Source organism: Ahaetulla prasina, chromosome 4 (genome assembly GCF_028640845.1).
Source record: "Ahaetulla prasina isolate Xishuangbanna chromosome 4, ASM2864084v1, whole genome shotgun sequence".
Lineage (NCBI taxonomy): Eukaryota > Metazoa > Chordata > Lepidosauria > Squamata > Colubridae > Ahaetulla > Ahaetulla prasina.
In genome coordinates, this window is record NC_080542.1 from 84,459,784 (window position 1) to 84,481,374 (window position 21,591).

The following is a 21,591-nucleotide window of genomic DNA, read 5'->3' on the forward strand; positions in this document are numbered from 1 at the left end:
GTAGCGACCATACACCATTTGTTCTGTACATGTTTAATGTCAATGATTTAAAATGTCCTCTTACTGTTATTGCAGGCCCTGCTTGATGGCTTGTCAGATCTCCCCAAATGGTATGGAATAAAGGAAATGCAAGCTAATTGGCTTGGGGATTGCACTGGATGTTATTTTGAGTTTATACTGAATGTAAGTTGTTCATTGGAAATCATTGAAAAGTATTTTCCCTAATAAATTGCAAATGGTTGAAAGCTGTTAGAATTTATCTGTGAAATATGGGTAGAGTCCTTTGAAATTGGATTATATGAACAGTAATTTAAATGCCTACCATGTTTCCCCGAAAATAAGATCCTGTCTTATATTTTTTTGAACCCTGAAATAAACGCTTGGCCTTATTGCTATCTGCTCCAAAGCCCGATTGGGGTTATTATCGGTGGATGTCTTATTTTGGGGGAAACAGTATTGATTTACTTTCTGACAGCAGAAAATAAATGATTCTGATGATGGAGAAGGCTACAGTTATTAAGAATAAAGGGGAATTTTCAATACGTAGCCCACATTAGATGTGGCTCTTAAAATATAAAAGCATGTATGGCTATCTTAAAAACATATTAAGAAGAAAATGCACAAGTAAAGTCTTCTTAGATAAGGAAGAAATTATGTGAAACCCCAGAAAAAGCTTTCAAGCTATGTGAATAATTTCATTCATTGGAATGAACAGAACACTCTTCTTTCTTTGTTTAATTTCTAAGAAATGAACACAAGTCAAGTTTCATAAAGTAAGTAACTGCAGTCCATTAATGATTCTAGCTAATGATCACAAACTATAATTGACCAACCTGATCAGGTCCAGAAATTCATTCAAGCCATAGTCAATATAAAGAAAACAAAGTTTAGCAGTATATTCAAATCAAACCAGGGTATGCTATTTTCAGATGCAAAATATGGTCCTCAAAACACAACTAATATGTGTTCCGTGTTTCAGATATGCCTGCAAAGGAATGATATTTTGAATAAATTGTGATAATCCTACTTTCTTTTTTGACAGATTAATAACAAACCAACAGGAGAAACAATAGCAGCATATGCCTCAGCACCTGAAGCTATATATGGTTCATCCCATTTGTATATCTTATCTAACCATTGGTTGTTACATGCAAATAGCCTTCTGAAAGAAATCTTCCAAAGAGAATTTGTTCAAGGAAAAGGTGATTTATTGTTCATTTTAACATTGCTTGATTTGGTCAATCAGAACTGGTCAGATCACACATATATTTCATCAAGAGAGATCACCCCTACCAAAAAATAGGTATAGATATATAATCTGAATTATGATGGTTATCACTCAAGATTATCAATTATAACTCTTGTATATGGTTAATTTTCCCCTAAAATAGGGAAAAGAGCTTCTGCTCTTATTAGTCATAATATAAAATTTTATTGTATTAATCAAGAGGAAAACAGAGAAGTGATCCCTTTTAAAAGAAAGAACACATTTTGGTAAGTAAAACAGCTAAAACATAAGCAAATACTCATACATAGACAGCATATGGGTTTTTAAGGAAAAATCTTTTAAAAGTTATGTATGGGAACAAAATGTCTTAGTGTAATAATACTTAAGGATATCTGTTTTTGCCTATTAATTTTCATTGTGATGTTATTCATAAAACCTTGGAGAATAAATCAGGGGGAAAAATTAAGAGGAAAAAATTAAAAGAAAGCTTTCGTATTCTTTAAAAGCTAATTAAGTTGAAAAATGCTCACTTCAAATAAATAACATTTGGTCTTCAAAGATGGCTTTATTTAGTTAATAGCAAAACAAAACATTAGACCTTCCTTGTTTTTATTTTATGCATGCAGAAAGACAACCCAAACCAGTAAAAATACAACGAAAGAAGATAGGAGAACCTACCTTATATTTTATACTCATCAACAGTCCCTGATTTACTAATTAATATATTATTGTAATATGAACTGAATGGTGTGGTGGTTCAGCAGTTAAGATGCTGAGCTTGTCAGCTGGAAAGCCGACAGCCCAGGTTTAAAATATGAGCATCATGCAATGGGATCCCATCAGTGGTAGTTTGCTCCCAGTTCGCACTGCTTGGGAGGAACCAGTAGTAAAAATCTGTCATCGTTTGGAGAACCGATAATAATGGCTGGCTGGCCACACCCCCAAACCGGTTCCCCGGTTGCTGCTTGCTTGCTCTGGCTGCTATATTCGTTGCCGCCATGTTCTTCATGTGGATCCCATTGCCTTGCAAGTCCAATGGGATGCGCATGCACAAAGAACATGGCGATGGCAGCGGCTTTTTCCATGGCTGCGAAGCTTGCTGGGCTGGGTGGCCCCCTCCTTGCCTGCCAGCAGCTCCTGAATCTGCCGCCGGGGCCACCGGCTTCACGTCCCATCCGCCACTGTCCTCTCCTGCCAAGGCTGCCTCTACCATCTCTTATCACCGCCATTGCCTTTCCTTTGGAGGTGTGTGGAAGATCTAGAAGGTAAGGCTGACGCTGGTGGTGAGGGAGGGAGACCTGGTGCACTTGGCCGAAGAGCCATATCGGGAGGGACATGGCAAGGCCGAGGCCAAGCCTGGCACGCTCGGCTTCAGGGAACACCACATGGCTACAAAGCTTGCTGGACCAGCCAGTCCCATTCCTGCCGGCTAGCAGCTCCTGAAGTCACCCCGCCACCTTTGCAGCTGTGGTGAGGACAGTGGGGGCAGCCCGGTAAGCTTCACAACAGCTGCATGGCTAGAAAGTTTGCTGGACTGGCCAGTCTCCTTCCTTCCAGCTAGCAGCTCCTGAAATCGCCCTGCTGCCTTTGCAGCTGTGGTGGGGATGGGGGTGGGCAGCCTGGTAAGCTTTGCAATCAGCCACGTGGCTAGAAAGCTTTCCAGGCCACTGCCCCTTCCCCTCTGGGCTAGCGTTTCCTGAAGCCACTGGAGTTGCAGCCATGCCCCCCTCCCCACCGCTTGGAGCTCACCCACCTGGAGCGAAAGCTCACCTTTCTCCCACCACTGCTGCTGGGCCACCCCATTGCTTGGAGCTCTGGGCAGCGATGAGCTCCAAGCATGGGGCTGGCTGGTAAGTTTAGCAGCAGCGTAGCCACTAAGCTTCCCAAGATGCCGCCCCTTCCCCGCCACACTAGCATCTCCCAAAGTCACCGGGATTGCAGCCAAGCCCCCTCTCTGCCGCTCGGAGCTCGCCCGGGTCCCGCCGCCACTTGGAGTTCACCCGGGACATCTGCCCGCCCTCCAGTCCAGAACACCAGCCTCGCTTTCTTCCTTCTGCCGCAGCAGAGCAGCAGTCTCGGCTTCAGCTCTGCGTTTCCCCCTTTGCATCAGTGCCAGTCAGCTTTTGAGAGCCCAGCCTGCTGGTCCGGAGGAGATGGCAGCCATCTGGTGTGTCCCTGTTCCCCCCCCCTCAGGTGATGGCAAGCATTTAATACTACTTGTAATATTTATATCATAAAAGCCTAACCGTAACAATAAGATTATTCAAAGCCAAAGTATTAAGACTTTTGTGGAATGGCACATAATATACTGCAATAGGGAATGAGAGAGGTGGTGAGGGAGGGAGGAAGGAAGAAAGGAGGGAGCTGGGAATAAGATGGCAGGATGGATGGAAGGAAAGAGATGGGAAGGAGAGGGGAAGGAGGAAGGAAGGAAGGAAAGAAGAATTGCATGTGGACCCAAATAACTTTTAGGAAGGGAGGGAGGGAGGGAGGGAAGGAGAAAGGAAATATTCTAATACATTATTACTAGTATGTTTATTAAGAAGATATATTCAAATATTAAGAACTGAACATCTCCCTCTCTCCCTCTTTCTTTCTTTCTCTCCCTCCCCCCGTCACCCCCCTCTCTCTCCCTCCCTCCCTCCTATATTGTTTTGCTCATTTCCACATTCTTTAAAAAACCCCTAAATTCTTTAAATGGGATCATTTATAGTCAAGTTAACAAATCTGAGCTAAAGTTTTTGTCATGGAGTACAATCACTTTTGAATAAGACTTCTAGAGGTCCTTTAGATGTGATTCCTAAAACGTGAGAGAGAGAGAGACAGAGACAGAGCAAGAAAGAGGGAGGGAGGGAGAGAGGGGGAGGGAGGGAGAAAGAAGAGGAAAGAAGGACCACAAACCCTGGCACTAGATGTGGCTTCAGAAGAGGCTTTGAAACAGGACAGCAATCCAGGGCTGGAAGGGACCTTGGAGGCGATCTAGTACCACCCCCTGCTCTAGCAGGAAACCTTATATCACCTGGATTATTTTGGTGCCTCTAACAGAGAGGAAAATTGCCAGAAAGCAGAAGGAGTTTACTAGGACAAGGCTGCCATGCAAAGGAAGGCAGAGATAGTCCTTGACTTATGATCACAATTGAGCCCAAAATTTTGGTTGCTAAGCAAGAGCGTTGTCGTTGTTAAGTGAGTTTCACCACATTTTACTCAATCCATGACCTCTCCTGGCTCTAACAGTCATGTGCAAGCTAGAGAGGAACATCTGAAGGCATGTGTAATGTGCTAAATGTACAGAAGTTATAGTGTGGCAGAAAGTGGACTCTTGGTATGTTTTTCCAAATGTAGTGAGGTTGAATGTGTATAGTTTTAGAAGAGCCGGGTGTGTGTTTGTATGTACACACACACTATATATAGTAGATAATGTATCTTTTTGTGTGCCTATGCACACTATACTATGTAATATATATGTACACATATGGCATTTATACATAGGATTAAATAGTATACTTTGGATGTTCAGTAGTAGTAAATAAATAGACAGGGAAATTGTATCTCTTTGAGGTGAGAACAGACCAGGCATCCTATCCCTAACCTTTGACGTGAGAGATATCAAGTTGGCCACGCCCTCCCAGTCACATGACCACCAAACAAGCCACAGCCACAGAACCAGTAGTAAACAATTTTGGAACCCATTCCTGGATCCCATCTTCACCCCAGCTCCTGCCAACCTAGTGTTCAAAAGCATGCAGATGCAAATAGATAAACAGATACCACTTCAGTAGGAAAATAACGGTGCTCTATATGTCATGCTGGCCATATGACCGTGGAAATGTCTTCAGACAGCCCTGGTTCAATGATCTTGAAACAGAGATGAGCACCGCCCCCTATAGCCATCAACAACTAGCAGAGTAAAATCCACAGGGACAGCATCCTTTGATTAGGTGACAATACTTACTTTTTGAATCGATTACATGTTGTTGACAATCATTCCTTAGTGTCTGGTTTTCTAATGTGATTCTTTAATCCATTCCCCTCGTTCCTGATAAATAGTTAAATTCCAAAGCTTTTGTATAAAATTCAACATTACATTAACATCTTTAACATTTAACATAATTGTTTACAGTGTATACCTTAATAAGATGTCTAAAAAAATACCAAAATATCATATGATCGTAATAATTTTTTATAGATTCAAGCATAGAAAATTGATACCTATCCTTTCAAATGCATTTTTTGTGGAATCTTATACACTTTAAATACATTTTTGATAATCATAACCTCACATTTGTAGATACCATTTTAATATTTTAAGAACCTGAATCCATTCATGGTACTTTATTGGAGATTCCAATTCTTTTTTTTTTCTTTTTTTTTTTAATTGAAAGAGTTTTAAAAAAACAAAAACATTTTTCCCCCTTTTTTCCCCCTCCCTCCCCAAAAAAAAAAAAAAAAAAAAAAAAAACAACACCCCCCTCCCTCCCCCACCCCCCGGCTTCCCGGGTCAATCACAAGGTAAAGTTATACATAAACCAAACATAGAATAAAATTTTCCCTTCCAATCCAAATAACCACATCCAAAGCTTTTCGTCTCCCAACCCCCTCCCCATTACATAAAATAACTTTCTAATTATTCAAAGGCAATCTGATATTTCTTAATCTGATATCTGTTTTGTAGATAATCAATCCATTTTTCCATTCAATTAAATATCTTTCCTGCGTATTGTCTTTTAAAACGCTGAGATTTTAGCCATCTCAGCCAAATTAATAACTTTCAATATCCATTCTTCTATTGTAGGTATCTCTTCTTTCTTCCAGTATTGTCCAATCAACAGTCTTGCTGCTGTTATTAAGTTCAAAATCAATTTAGTCTCAATCCCTGTACAATCCGTTATAATTCCCAAAAGGAAAAATTGTGGCAGGAACTTTATCTTCTTCTTCAGTACATTTTGAATAATCCACCAAATTCTTATCCAAAAGACCTTAATTTTCTTGCAAGTCCACCAAATATGAAAATATGTAGCATCATCACAATCACATCTCCAACATTTCGCTTGGATATTAGGATACATACATGATAATTTTTTGGGATCTAAATGCCATCTATAAAACATCTTATAAAAATTTTCCTTAAATTCTGTGCTTGTGTAAACTTAACATTTCTAACCCAAATTTTCTCCCATGTTTCCAACATTATTGGTTCCTGAATATTCTGTGCCCATTTTATCATACAATCCTTTACCAAATCCTTTTCCGAATCTATTTCAAGCAACACATTATACAATCTCTTTATATGCTCCTGGGTCTGATTTCTAATTTGCTTTATTAAATTTTCCTCCCTTTGCATTATACCAATTTTTTGATCTTCTTTCCATCTAGCACTTATTTGCCCATATTGAAACCAAGTATAATTCCTCCCTTCTTCATTTAATACCTGTAATGATTTTAATTGCAATCTACCTCCTTCAGCATACAAAAGTTCTTTATATGTAATCATTTCCTGTTTCTGTTCTATATTTATATTCTCTATTGCATGTCTAGGGCTCACCCATATAGGAATCTTGTAATCTAATTTATAGGAATATTTTTTCCAGACCCGCAAAAGAGCACTTCTCAACACATGATTCTTAAAAGCCCTATCCACTTTTTTCCCATAAAATAAGTACGCATGCCATCCATATAACAAGTCATAACCTTCTATATTCAAAATTCTTTCCTCTGTTAAGTTAAACCAGTCACTTATTACTGAAAGGGTTACTGCTTCATAATATAGTTTAAAGTTAGGCATTCTTAAACCACCTCTTTCCCGTGAGTCCTGTATTATTTTCATTTTAACCCTCGCCTTTTTACCCTGCCATATAAATTTATTAATCCCACTCTGCCAATCTTCCAAATTTTTATCCTTTTTAATTATAGGTATCATCTGGAACAGAAACAAAAATCTAGGTAACACATTCATTTTAATAGCCGCAATCCTTCCCAATAGGGATAACTGCAATTTCTTCCAGCCACTCATATCATTCTGAACTTTTTGCCATAGCAAGTCATAATTATTCTTATAAAGTTATCAAAACTACAACAATATTTTTAAAGTGGACATTTCTGGGATAAAGAGATTCCAATTCTTTATCCCAGAAATGTCCACTTTAAAAATATTGTTGTAGTTTTGATAGAGATATGTTAAAGGTTTTAATTCTATCATTAATTCTTTCAAGTAAGAGATTAACTCAAGTGCCTTTGAGGTGGCCAAAGTGTTTGATCCATATTAGTCTTTTAGAAAACTTGAGAATTAGGAAAGCAAATTAAATCTGAAGTTGAGAAAAATAGAAGAACAAAATTTTTAGTAATAACTGAACATCTATGAAATGTTTCTGTTTTTAACTTATTTTTTATTTAAATATTTTAATGATAAAATATAGAAATCAGAATATATGATGAAATACAACTAACAATATTATATTGCTACAATAGTAAAAATACAAAAAATAGTAATTAGTTGAGAGACATTTGAAGAGATATACCCATAAAATATTAATACTATCATAGTCCACCAATGTATTATTAAGTCTAGTTATATAGATTGTCTATTATTCCATATTCTCAGTATTATATTATATTTCAGTACATTGATGTTTATATACCATATTTAAATTCTTTATTATTTAATGCCTTTGTAAGGACTTATCTCTCCTATCCCCTCAAGAAACCAGAATTCTTGAAACAGGCAGAATTTCAAAAGAACTTTTATTGGGAGTTAGTGATAGCAAGGAGAATATGCAGGATCTGAAGTTCCCACTCAAAACCGTTAATTAAAGGTTGTAGAAACCTCTCCTCTGTCCAGTCTGAAGCAAGTAAATCCATAGATGTGTTGTGAGAACTTTGAGCTGAGAAGGCGATAAGCTGTTCTCAGGCACCGCATGGTTGTTCCTCGGATCTGAGACAAAACAGATGGCTCCAGGTTCATCCCTCCCCCCTCCCAGTTTCCAGGAAGGTACATCAAAGTAAAGGGAAGACCAGAAATAAGAAAAGATCATAAAATGTCATCAGGCCTCCTCCCATCAGAATGGCAGTGTCCCAATAGGGATTTATGGGGACCTGACATGCTGCCCCCCTAGGAGAAGGAGAGATCCATCTGGAAGAAAACAAAGAGGGGGGAGAAAGTAAGAGATTAGTTAGTTTGTCTGGATAACGGGCATGAAACTGTTTGAGTAGCCTAGGGGTTCTAATGTGTTTTTTGTGTAACCACTTATTTTCAGATGAGGGGAGGTTTTTCCAAGGTGCCTCATGAATGGATTACTCCATAGTGCTTTCATGAATCAAAGATTTCCTTGATTTCAAAATGCTTTTCTCCCTCAACCATAGTTGGCTATGGCGCTGAGGCAGCCTTGGGTCTTAAGGCTGAGGTTATCTCAGGAGGCTGCAGTAGAATACTGGGTGGACCTGCCACAGCATTTTTGGCAATTGGAGTTCTACTGTAACAGGGTTTATGATGTGTCTAATGGGCAAGGGCCCTATGAACTCAGGTCCCAGCTTTTTAGATGGTTGCCGGGACTGTAGGAATTGAGTAGAAAGATACACCCTATCTCCAATTTAGAATGATTTTGGCTGTTTGTTTTTTATCTGCCTGCGTTTTGTTAGCTGCTCTCTCTTCATCTAAGGTTTTGCGCATGAGTGGCCAGGTGTTCTGTAATTGCTCTATCCATTCTTTTAGGGAAGATATGGTGGGTTCTTCAGCTGGGAGCTATGGCATTGGGCTAAAGTCCTTTTGAGTGGCACGCAGAAAGGAGTAAATCCACTGCTGATATGGACTGCATTATTGTAACGACCTCGTGAAGGGGAGGAGATCGGTCCAGTCATCTTGTTGGTACTTTATGAAGCATCTAATTTCATTGAGGGCCATATCAGGATGGTGGTTGACCTCAGGGGCCAGATGGGCGTGACCAACTGGGTGGACATGGCCAGCTTGATGCCACTACCCAAACTGCTGGCATATTTCCTCTTCACACTGGGTAGACCAGGCCAAAGCCACGCTGGCCTGATGTTTCCTTTTCGCATTGGGCAGACTGGGCTGAAGTGATGGGAGCCTGCCCCTTACATTTTCCAGGATGGCCCCATGGGTCGGATCTGGCACACAAGCCTTGTGTTTGACATCCCTGATCTAAGGTATTGTTCTAGGACCGTATTTGTCTGATCCACCATTCATTTGTGGATGGTGATTCAAACTCAGTCCTTGATGGGTCACCAAAGGGCCAGAAATGCTGTCCAGAACTTTGAGGTAAACTGAACCCCCCAGTCTGAAATTATCTGCCATGGGGTGCCGTGCAGCTGATATATTTAGGGTGGGAATAGTTTGGCTAACGTGTTGGCTGTGGGGATTTTTTGGCATGGGATGAAGTGGACTTGTTTTGAAAACAGGTCCATCACCCCCATATGACAGTGTTTCCTACACTCTCAGGCAGCTCTATGATAAGGTCTTTAGAGATCTCTTTCTAAGGTGCTGAAGGATCGTCACTGATTGCAGGAGGCCAGGTATTTTCTCTTGTAGCCTTTTTGCAGATGCACAAATAGGGGGCTATAATAGCTCAGGCTGTAAGGAGCCTGTTATTAGAACACAGCAGCCTGCAATTACTGCAGGTTCAAGCCCGGCCCAAGGTTGACTCAGTCTTCCATCCTTTATAAGGTAGGTAAAATGAGGACCCAGATTGTTGGGGGGGCAATAAGTTGACTTTGTAAAATATACAAATAGAATGAGACTATTGCCTTATACACTGTAAGCCGCCCTGAGTCTTCGGAGAAGGGCGGGATATAAATGTAAATTTAAAAAAAAATAGGGCAGCTAGCTACATAGTTCTCAATGACCTTCTTCAGGGATGGCCACCAAAACTGCCTTTTAAGTAAGTACAGAGTTTTTACAAACCCAAAGTACCTGCTACTTTGGAGTCATGGCAGGCCTGCATAAGTTTTAGTCACTGACTGAGTGGGACATACAATTTTCCTCCCACCCAAGGTAGGCCATCTTCCATCGAGCAGGAGTCTTTGTGATTTATAAACCATTCATCATCGATTAGGGCCTGCTTAAAAGCTAGGGTGAAGGCATTGTCCAGGGACAATGTCCCCCTTTCGTTTGCGCCCTGGTGTTACTCTGGCAGCTAACTGTGAAGCTGGAAGCAGGGGCTCTGGCTTTGTGCTGTTATACTTTGGCAACTTCAACAAAGCATCTGCTAGGAAGTTTTCCCCCCCCCGGAAGGTAGCAAAGGGTGAAGTTAAACCACTGGAAGAACTGGACCCAGCATGCTTGCTTCAGGGACAGTGTTCTCTGTGTTTTGAGAGCTTCCAGATTTTTTGAGGTGAATGCACAGGGCTGTAGTTGGCCCTGTTTGTTCTCTTGGGGTAGGACGACCTCAACAACTATGTCCCTCGCATCAACTTGGATAACAAAAGTTTTTCCTGGTCTGAATATTTCAGCACTGGCTCAGTGGAAAAAAGTCTTTTTAGTTTTTTGGTTGCAGCTTGGCATTCCATGGCCCACTTAAGAGATTGTTTCAAGTAGTTTTAATTGTAAGAATGACACACAACAAGCCATCATTACAGGTATATATCGACATATGACAGGAACCGGAAATACCTCACAGGAGCAGCTGAAGGCAGCTCCTCAAGAGTCAGGGAATACGTCTCAAACTAATCCTGCCAAGACTGCAGACATAACCCTTGTAACATCTTCCCTGTTTCATTACTATAACAATTGCATTTTAAAACATTATAAAACCTTTTTAACTTTATAAGCATTATACATATACATATACATATACATATACATATACATATACATATATATATATATATATATATATATATATATATATATATAATTTTTAACAACAAACAAACATAAAAATCTCATCAATCCAATTAACAATGTGTTGGTGGGGTGTTTACATATCTTCTTGTGCAATTTCATAATAAACGTCTCTTTCATCTGTCTTACATTGTCCCAAGTATCTTATTCCTTCAATTTTTAATTAAACAATGGTATTTTATCTAATAACATTATTCATTCCATTCTCCTAAATTAATTCAAATTACATCTCTTGACATCAACCTTTTCCAGCTCTTTTCTAGCATGTCTTTCCTTCTAACCAGTGATAGAATTTTGTAATATTGTTTATCTTCTTGTTCTCTAATTTCAAATGTCAATTTACTCATCTGCACATTCCATCATCATCCTAGTAATTTCATCTTTCAAAGGTAATTTCTCATTTTTCCAATTTTTAGCAAACACAATCCTGGCTGCTGTAATAATATTCACAATTAAATATTTTAAATCTCTACTATATATTTCAGGTATAATTCCCAACAAAAAACTTCTGGCTTAAAGTCTATATGTTTTCTTAGTCATTTTCTCCAACCATGTGTGTATTTTAGTCCAATATCTTTTTGCTTCAATACATGTCCACCACATATCATCTAGGTGATATGTTTTGGATTTGCCCTTGGACATTCTAGCAATTCTTGTCAGGGGTAGATGCCACCTGTAAAACATTTTATACAAATTCTCTTTATATGCTGTAGACATTGTCATTTTGTAATTATACATCCATAATTTCTGCCATGCCTCTAAATCTATCCCATAACCAAACTTCTTCCCCCAAGCAATCATTGTCTTTTTTACTTGTTCTTCCTCCAATTTGACCTTTAATAAATATCCATACAATTTCCTAATCAAATTATCAACTGTATCTGTTAAAATCTTATCAAAACTCGTTATGTTATTATAAAAGCCTTCTGTTTTAAAATCTTTATCATATCTGGAGTGTATTTGCAAATAAGAAAACCAATTCATTTTTATGCCTTCTAATTCTAGCTTAGTTTTTAACTCACCCTTTTCATTCAACAATTCATTGTACTAACAACTTGTTCCTTTCTAAATGTTATTGAATATGAGAATGCCTCAATGGATGATACTCAAATTGGAATTTTTAAGAAATGGCTTTTCTTTATCTTCTCCCAGTTTGATAACATCTCTCTTACTAGATGTCTTCTAAAACATCCCTGTGTTTTAGCTTGTCCTTACCATAAAAAGGCATGCCATCCCAGTAACAAATCATGACCTTCCAAAGTCAATACTATGTTATTTCTTAAAGTTATCCATTCTTTAATCCACATCAAATTTGTTGCTTGATAATACAATTCCCAGTTGGGTTGCCCGAAGCCCCCTCTTATTCTCAGATCTTGTAATAATTTTAATTTTATCCTCACTTTTTGCCTTGCCAAATATATTTCAACATCATTTTATTCAATTCCTCAAAGTATCCTTTCCCCAATTTAATTGGAATTGTCTGGAACAAATATAAAATTCTAGGTAACATATATTACCTATAATATATTACATTTTACATTACATTACATTACATTACATTACATTACATTACATTATATTATATTATATTATATTATATTATATTATATTATATTATATTATATTATATATATATAATTTTTTAACAACAAACAAACATAAAAATCTCATCAATCCAATTACAAGGTGTTGGTGGGGTGTTAACATATCTTCTTGTGCAATTTCAAAATAGACGTTTCATTCATCTGTCTTACATTGTCCACGTCTCTTACTCAATTAATTTTTAATTAAACAATGGTATTTTATCTAGTAACATTATTTATTCCATTCTCCAAATTAGTTTAATTCAGATTACTTCTCTTGACCTTAACCTTTTCCAGCTCTTTTCTAGCATGTCTTTCCTTCTAACCAGTGATAGAATTTTGTAATATTGTTTATCTTCTTGTTCTCTAATTTCAAATGTCAATTTATTCAACTCTGCACATTCCATCATCTTCCTAGTAATTTCATCTTTCAAAGGTAATTTCTCATTTTTCCAATTTTTAGCAAACACAATCCTGGCTGCTGTAATAATATTCACAATTAAATATTTTAAATCTCTACTACGTTTCAGGTATAATTCCTCCCCCCCCCCCCAAATTCTGGCTTAAAGTCTATATGTTTTCTTAGTCATTTTCTCCAACCATGTGTGTATTTTAGTCCCAATGCATGTCCACCACATATGGTAATATGATCCAGGTATCTGATGACACTTCCAACATTTTCAGATTTGTCCTTAAACATTCTGGCAATTCTTGTCAGGGTAGATGCCACCTGTAAAACATCTTATACAAATTCTCTTTATATGCTGTAGACATTGTCATTTTGTAATTATACATCCATAATTTCTGCCATGCCTCTAAATCTATCCCATAACCAAACTTCTTCCCCCAAGCAATCATTGTCTTTTTTACTTGTTCTTCCTCCAATTTGACCTCAATAAATATCCATACAATTTCCTAATCAAATTATCATCTGTACCTGTTAAAATCTTATCAAAACTCATTATGTTATTATAAAGCCTTCTGTTTTAAAATCTTTATCATATCTGGAGTGTATTTGCAAATAAGAAAACCAATTCATTTTTATGCCTTCTAATTCTAGCTTAGTTTTTAACTCACCCTTTTCATTCAACAATTCATTGTACTAACAACTTGTTCCTTTCTAAATGTTATTGAATATGAGAATGCCTCAATGGATGATACTCAAATTGGAATTTTTAAGAAATGGCTTTTCTTTATCTTCTCCCAGTTTGATAACATCTCTCTTACTAGATGTCTTCTAAAACATCCCTGTGTTTTAGCTTGTCCTTACCATAAAAAGGCATGCCATCCCAGTAACAAATCATGACCTTCCAAAGTCAATACTATGTTATTTCTTAAAGTTATCCATTCTTTAATCCACATCAAATTTGTTGCTTGATAATACAATTCCCAGTTGGGTTGCCCGAAGCCCCCTCTTATTCTCAGATCTTGTAATAATTTTAGTTTTATCCTGGCTTTTTTGCCTTGCCAAATATATTTCAACATCATTTTATTCAATTCTTCAAAGTATCCTTTCCCCAATTTAATTGGAATTGTCTGGAACAAATATAAAATTCTAGGTAGTATATTCATCTTAATTCCTCCAAGCAGTGATAATTGCAAATGTTCTCATTTTGCCAGATCTGTCACAATCTGCTGTTTAAGTCTACTATAATTATTCTCTTTCAACATGCTACACCTTGCAGTCAAATATATCCCCAAATATTTAACTTTATTTGTAATTTGCATCTCTGAGCGTTCTGCCAGTTCAATGTTTTTCTTCATTAGCATATTTTTTGTCAAAATCTTCGTTTTATTTTATTAATTTTCAAGCCTGCAACTTTCCCAAATTCTCCTATTTTATCTAATAACATTATTCATTCCATTCTCCAAATTAGTTTAATTCAGATTACTTCTCTTAACCTTAACCTTTTTAACTCTTTTCTAACGATCTTTCCTTCTAACCAGTGATAAAATAAAGCCCATATTTTATAATATTGCTTATCTTCTTGTTCTCTAATTTCAAATGTCAATTTACTCATCTGCACATTCCATCATCTTCCTAATAATTTCATCTTGCAAAGGTAATTTCTCATTTTCCAATTTTAGCAAACACAATCCTGGCTGCTGTAATAATATTCACAATCAAATATTTTAAATCTCTACTATTTCAGGTATAATTCCTCCCCAAATTCTGGCTTAAAGTCTATATGTTTTTTTAATCATTTTCTCCAACCATGTGTATTTTAGTCCAATATCTTTTGCTTCAATGCATTCCAACATTTTCAGATTTGTCCTTGAACATTCTAGCAATTCTTGTCAGGGTAGATGCCACCTGTAAAACATCTTATACAAATTCTCTTTATATGCTGTAGACATTGTCATTTTATAATTATACATCCATAATTTCTGCCATGCCTCTAAATCTATCCCATAACCAAATTCTTCCCCAAGCAATCATTGTCTCTTTTACTTGCTCTTCCTCCAATTTAACCTCTAATAAATATCCATACAATTTCCTAATCAAATTATCAGCTGTACCTGTTAAAATCTTATCAAAACTCATTATATTATTATAAAAGCCTTCTGTTTTAGAATCTTTATCATATCTGGAGTGCATTTGCAGATAAGAAAACCAATTCATTTTTATGCCTTCTACTTCTAGTTCTAGCTTAGTTTTTAACTCACCCTTTTCATTCAACAATTCATTGTACCTAACAATTTGTTCTTTCTAAATGTTATTGGATATGAGAATGCCTCAACAGATGATACCCAAATTGGAATTTTTAAAAAATGACTTTTTTTTATCTTCTCCCAGTTTGATAACATCTCTCTTACTAGATGTCTTCTAAAATATCCCTGTGTTTTAGCTTGTCCATACCATAAAAGGCATGCCATCCCAGTAACAAATCATGACCTTCCAAAGTCAATATTCTATTATTTCTTAAAGTTATCCATTCTTTAATCCACATCAAATTTGCTGCTTGATAATACAATTCCCAGTTGGGGCAAGCCCCTCTTGTTCTCAGATCTTGTAATAATTTTAGTTTTATCCTGGCTTTTTTGCCTTGCCAAATATATTTCAACATCATTTTATTCAATTCTTCAAAGTATCCTTTCCCCAATTTAATTGGAATTGTCTGGAACAAATATAAAATTCTAGGTAGTATATTCATCTTAATTCCTCCAAGCAGTGATAATTGCAAATGTTCTCATTTTGCCAGATCTGTCACAATCTGCTGTTTAAGTCTACTATAATTATTCTCTTTCAACATGCTACACCTTGCAGTCAAATATATCCCCAAATATTTAACTTTATTTGTAATTTGCATCTCTGAGCGTTCTGCCAGTTCAATGTTTTTCTTCATTAGCATATTTTTTGTCAAAATCTTCGTTTTATTTTATTAATTTTCAAGCCTGCAACTTTCCCAAATTCTCCTATTTTATCTATCAAGCAAATTATAGACTCTAATGGATCCTCAGTAATAAAAACCAAATCATCAGCAAAGGCTTGAAGTTTACATTCTTCCTTTTGAATTTTCATACCTTTTATCTCTCTTTCCTCTCTGACACTTCTATTTAATACTTCCAATGTCAGCACGAACAGCAGCAGTGACAGTGGGCAACCTTGTCTTGTCCCTTTTTTAATTTGAATCACTTCAGTCGATTTGCCATTTATTATAATCTTAGCTGATTGTTTATGGTATATAGCTTCTATTGCTCTAATAAACATTTCACCAAAGCCCATTTGTTCCAGTTGTAAAAGAATAAAATGCCAATTGACATTGTCAAAGGCTTTTTGTGCCTCCAAAAAAATCAACGCCATCTGCTTTTCGGGGTGGGCATCATACTATTCTAAAGTATCCAATATTATTCTCGTATTGTTTTTAAGATGTCTTTTAGGCAGAAATCCATTTTGGTCAGAGTGTATAAACTCATTCAAATATCGTTTAAGTCTTCTGCCAATATGAAAAATTTTTTTTTGTAATCCGAGTTTAACAGATATATTGGTCTATAGTTTTAAATTTGTTTTAAATTGGTGTCCTCTTTCAGGATAAGCGTAATATAAGCCTCTGTCCAAGTCTCAGATACTTTCCCCTTTAGCATCACTTCATTCATGACCTAGTAGCAGAAGGCTCAACTGTTCCTGAAAAGTCACGTAATATTCAGCTGGCAATCCATCTGGGTCAGGTGCTTTCCCACTTTTCTGTTTTTTAAGTGCTTGCGTTAGTTCCATCATTGTTATATTCCCCTCCAGCATCATTTCCATGTCTTTAGGAATCTGAGGTAAATTTGCTTTCTGTAGATAATGTTTCACATTTTCCTCATCAATTTCCTCTTTTTCATATAATTTCCTATAAAAATTTTGAACAACTTTTTTCTTCATTGATGTATTGAGTATGGCCTTTATTATCCACTAGTTGTAATATTCTACGATTTTCTTTCTCTTTTTTCAATTTATAAGCTAACCATCTACCTGGCTTATTGGCATTTTCAAAATAATTCTGTTTTGTCCCTTTTATTTTTTGTGCTAATTGTTCTTTTTCAATTAAGGCCATTTTATGTTTAATTAAATCCATTCTCATTTTAATATCTTTTCTCTCTGGAAATTTTTGTAGATCTTGCTCCAGTTTCCTATTGTTATTTTCTAGTATTTTAAAGGTTTGCCTTTTCTTAAGGTTTCTTCTCCTTATGTAGTCTATCATCAAGCCTCTTGTAAATGCTTTCATTGTATCCCAACAGTTTTGAGTTGAGGTATCTTCCTTTTTGTTTTCCTTAAAGAAAAAGGTCAATTCCTTCTCTATTTTTGGACAAACTCTTTATCTTTTAGAATCATGGTGTTTAAAGTCCATCTAGATCTTTTCCTTTGGCCTTTCCATATCAGCGTCATGGGATGATGATCCGCCCAGGTATTAGCTTCTATATCAATTTTTTCTATATTAAAACTCATTTCTGTTGTCATCCATATCATATCTATTCTAGACTAGGACAAGTGTCTATTTGAATAAAAAGTATATTGTCTATTCTCTTGATTCCTTTCTCTCCACATATCTTTCAAATTCATTTCCTCTACCATTTTAAAAAAGGATTTTGGAAGGGTCTGTCTATTTTGCCTCATAGTTTTTTGTGTTTTATAGTCCAACTTTGCATCAACTACACTATTAAAATCACCAAGGATACAAGTATTTTCATAGTCCAATTCAACAATCTTTATATATGATTTCCTATAGAAATCTTCTTGATTTTCATTAGGGGCATATAATGCTATTAAAAGTATTTTTGTATATTCATCTATTATTTCCAACATCAAGATTCTACCATTCTCATCTGAATATATTAAATTTGCCCTAATTGTCTCTTTTATGTATAAAGCTATTCCTCTTTTCTTACATTGTGGTAGTGGGATAAATACTTTCCCTAACTTTGGTTGTATTAATACTTGTTCATGTTGCTTTTTAATATATACTTCTTGCAAACAAATTATATCCAGCTTCAATTTCTCTAATTTGTGGAATATTTTCCTCCTCTTTATAGCCGAATTTAATCCATTTATATTTATTGTTATCCATTTTCTCTCTTCCATTTTTTATACTTTATAATTAGGGTTTATTGCTCTTGTCGATCTAGGTTCATGTCGTGGCTTAACTTCTACCTTACCACCCACAACACCTTCTTCTTTCTCAAGCAATGCCAATAGCTCTGACTCCTGTAGTTCAATTAATGTAACTTCAGCACTTGTATCCATTTCTTTCTCTTTAAAAAATTCTGCATGAAAATCCTTGGCTTTATTTATAGTATCTATTCTATATTTTTGCTATTGCCATGTAAACACCAGGCCCTCTGGTGCTAGCCATCTATAATTAACGCCTTTCTGCAATAAGATTTTGGTCAAAAAGTGGTATTCTCTTCTCAGCTCTCTTACTCTTCTTGGAATTTGTTTCAATACAATGATTTATTTGCCTTTATATTTCAATGTTTTGTCTCTTGCTATTTTAAAATTTGTGCTTTAATTGATTTTTTGGTAAACCTTATATGAACTCTAGGAAGGTTATGCTTTGTTGCATATCTCGTGTGTACTCTAAAAATCTCATCAATACCATCAATCACCTTTTCTTTGCTAATTTCTAACACTTCAGCCAAAATTTCCACAATTTTATCTGCCAAATTCTCTCCCATCTCTTCCGCTATATTCTGAAATCTAAGAAAAAAATTGTGCTCTGTCAATCTCCCAGCCTAAAGATTCAACTTTATCTCTTTCAATCTCTTCCAGTCACTATCAAGATTTTGAATTTTTTTGTCTCTTTGCTCCTCTCTCTCCTCAACTTTTTGGAGTCTATCCTTGTATTATTTCAACATTGTTGAATATCTTCCGCTTTTTCATCCGTTTTCTCTGTTCTTTGCTTGATCTGTTCTACTTCCACTTGCAATTTCTGAATCCCCTGCAAAATAAGTTGAAGGGAGGCTTCTTTATCTTTCTCCTTTTCTCTATCTTTCTCCTGTTGAAGCATCAACTGTATTGTCCTTTGAGATCCTGATGGTGAGGAAGAAGGGGTTGATGTTGCTGATCCATATGTTATTCCTTTCCTACTCATTTTTGTGTGTAGGAACACAAACAACAAAAATTCAGATGATACTCCAAGGACAGCAAAATTATATAGAAAAAAAAAGAAGAAAAAATTTCTTCAGCAGAGACAATTTCAGTAGCTCAGTCTATGGGCCAGTGGGGAGGAAGCTCATCCAAGCCTGTTTCATTGAACACCTTGGCTATGTCCCCCTACTCTTGGGGTATGCCCTGCCCTGCAGTGGCTGCGGCCTCTTCTTTATTAGACCTGTCTCCCTGCTCGAGGTTGCCACCATGCAGGGCTGCCTCCCCTTTTGGGAACTTCAGGAGCTCCTCCTGTCAGTTCAACTGTGAATTCCACCATTTCAGCCATGTTAGTCCTAAAACGAAGAGCCATTCCATTCTGGATGCCACTATAAAAATTAGAATCTCAGTGTAGCTTCCTATTGGCTAGCTGCAGGGGTTTGTTGGCAAACATGGCTAGAACTCCACCTGTGACGGATCCATCTAGGTGACAGAATGCAATCGGGTTCTTTAATTATTTAATCTCTTCAAGCGGACTCCCAATTTCCCCACCAGGGTTGAGCTTATTAAGCATCTGATGCACCCTGGGTCTATTAAAGCTCTTAACTTGACAGGGTGACTGGTTTGATCAGCTCATTTACCAGGGGGGGTCACCTTTGAAATTGCTGTCAGATGGACCTGGGTCCTCTTCTAGTGGGGTCGGAGTTTCCCCTCCAATATTCAGGGAGGGACAGAACTCTTATTACCTTGCCATTCTTCAGGGACATGTGTTTGGTGCATTGTGCAGTGTTGGTTGACTTTCCTCTGGCTGAGCGATCCCTTTTCTTGGCCAGGGTTTTCATTCAGCATGCTGCGGCTCAGTGCCTTTCCGTGCCACATTTGAAGCAGACAGTTGGGCACAGCGGTGCAGCTTGGGTTAATGAAAGCATGGTAGAGGTCATTGTTCAGCCCGTCCTTGAAACAACTCACAAGGATTTCTTTGGCCAGTTCATGTGTCAAGCTAGGTCTCAGAATTCCTCAGTGTACTTGTATACTGGGTGGTGACCTTGCCTCACAGTCTTGGTGCAATCTCTAGCCTTGCAATCGGCCAAGTGGTCTTCAAACCCTCTGTCTCAGCGCCGTCATGAAACAGTCAAGTTTTGGAACTCCAAGGCATTTGCATTGTGTAGAGTCACCATCCAGTAGGCTCCCTCCAGGGTGACATCCTTACTTTGGCCCCTTGGTGGGGAACTCTTGCCCATATTCCTGTGAGGATGTGGCCACGTGAGGATGTGGGCAAAAAAATCCCAGCTGTTGGGGGTCTTCATTGATGCCTGGGGATGGTGCTTTTCTCTCTGTCTGGGGAGCCTGTCCAGTTCCAACCCTGGGGATGTTCACGGAGCCCAGGTTTCTGAGAGGAGGAGTGGTGGTTGTTCCATCTGCAGTCTCGGTTGCATTTTTATTTATTTATTTATTTATTTATTTATTTTGTCACAACAGTATATATAAGCATAAGCAAGAAAATAACTATATAATATATAAGCATATATATAGAAGCATAAGTATGTAATAACTATATTGATTGGATATAATGAAAAAAAACAGGACAGGAACGGTAGGCACATTTGTGCTCTTATGCACACCCCTTACGGACCTCTTAGGAATGGGGTGAGGTCAATAGTAGACAGTTTTTTGTTAAAGCTTTGGGGATTTTGAGAAGAGACCACAGAGTCAGGTAGTGCATTCCAGGCATTAACAACTCTGTTTCTGAAGTCATATTTTCTGCAATCAAGATTGAAGCGGTTAACATTAAGTTTAAATCTATTGTTTGCTCTTGTATTGTTGTGATTGAAGCTGAAGTAGTCTTTAACAGGAAGGACATTGCAATAGATGATTCTATGAGTTAAACACAGGTCCTGTCAAAGGCGGCGGAATTCTAAGTTTTCTAAACCCGAGATTTCAAGTCTGGTGGCATAAGATATTTTATTGTATTCAGAGGAGTGGAGAACTCTTCTTGTAAAATATTTTTGGACACGTTCAATTGTATTGATGTCTGAAATGTGGTATGGGTTCCAGACAGGCAAGCTGTATTCAAGAATTGGTCTAGCAAATGTATTATAATCTCTGGTAAGTAGTGTAGTGTTTCTGGAGAAGAAACTACGTAAAATTAGGTTTACAACTCTTAAAACCTTTTTTGTGATGTAGTTGCAGTGGGCTTTGGCACTTAGATCATTGGATACGAAAACTCCAAGGTCTTTGACAGGGTGGGGGTCATCTGTAAGGTAATGTCCATCGCGTTTGTATTTAGTGTTAGGATTCTTTTTTCCAATGTGTAAGACAGAGCATTTGCTGGTTGAGATTTGGAGTTGCCAAGTTTTTGACCATT

The 21,591-nt window shown here is 37.2% G+C and overlaps 1 protein-coding gene across 16 annotated transcripts in view; it reads left to right on the top strand.

Moving 5' to 3' along the window:
* Positions 1 to 21,591, top strand: part of LARS2 (leucyl-tRNA synthetase 2, mitochondrial) — a 344,490-nt gene that overhangs the window by 96,245 nt on the left and 226,654 nt on the right. For all 16 annotated transcript variants that reach the window (XR_009155147.1, XM_058183693.1, XM_058183694.1 and 13 more), the window contains 2 exons: positions 76 to 183; positions 1,043 to 1,202. Coding sequence is in view for 15 of the 16 variants with exons in the window: in XM_058183693.1 (XP_058039676.1) it covers positions 76 to 183; positions 1,043 to 1,202 (268 nt within the window). In the remaining variant the exon portion in view is untranslated. The remainder of the gene's footprint in view (positions 1 to 75; positions 184 to 1,042; positions 1,203 to 21,591) is intronic.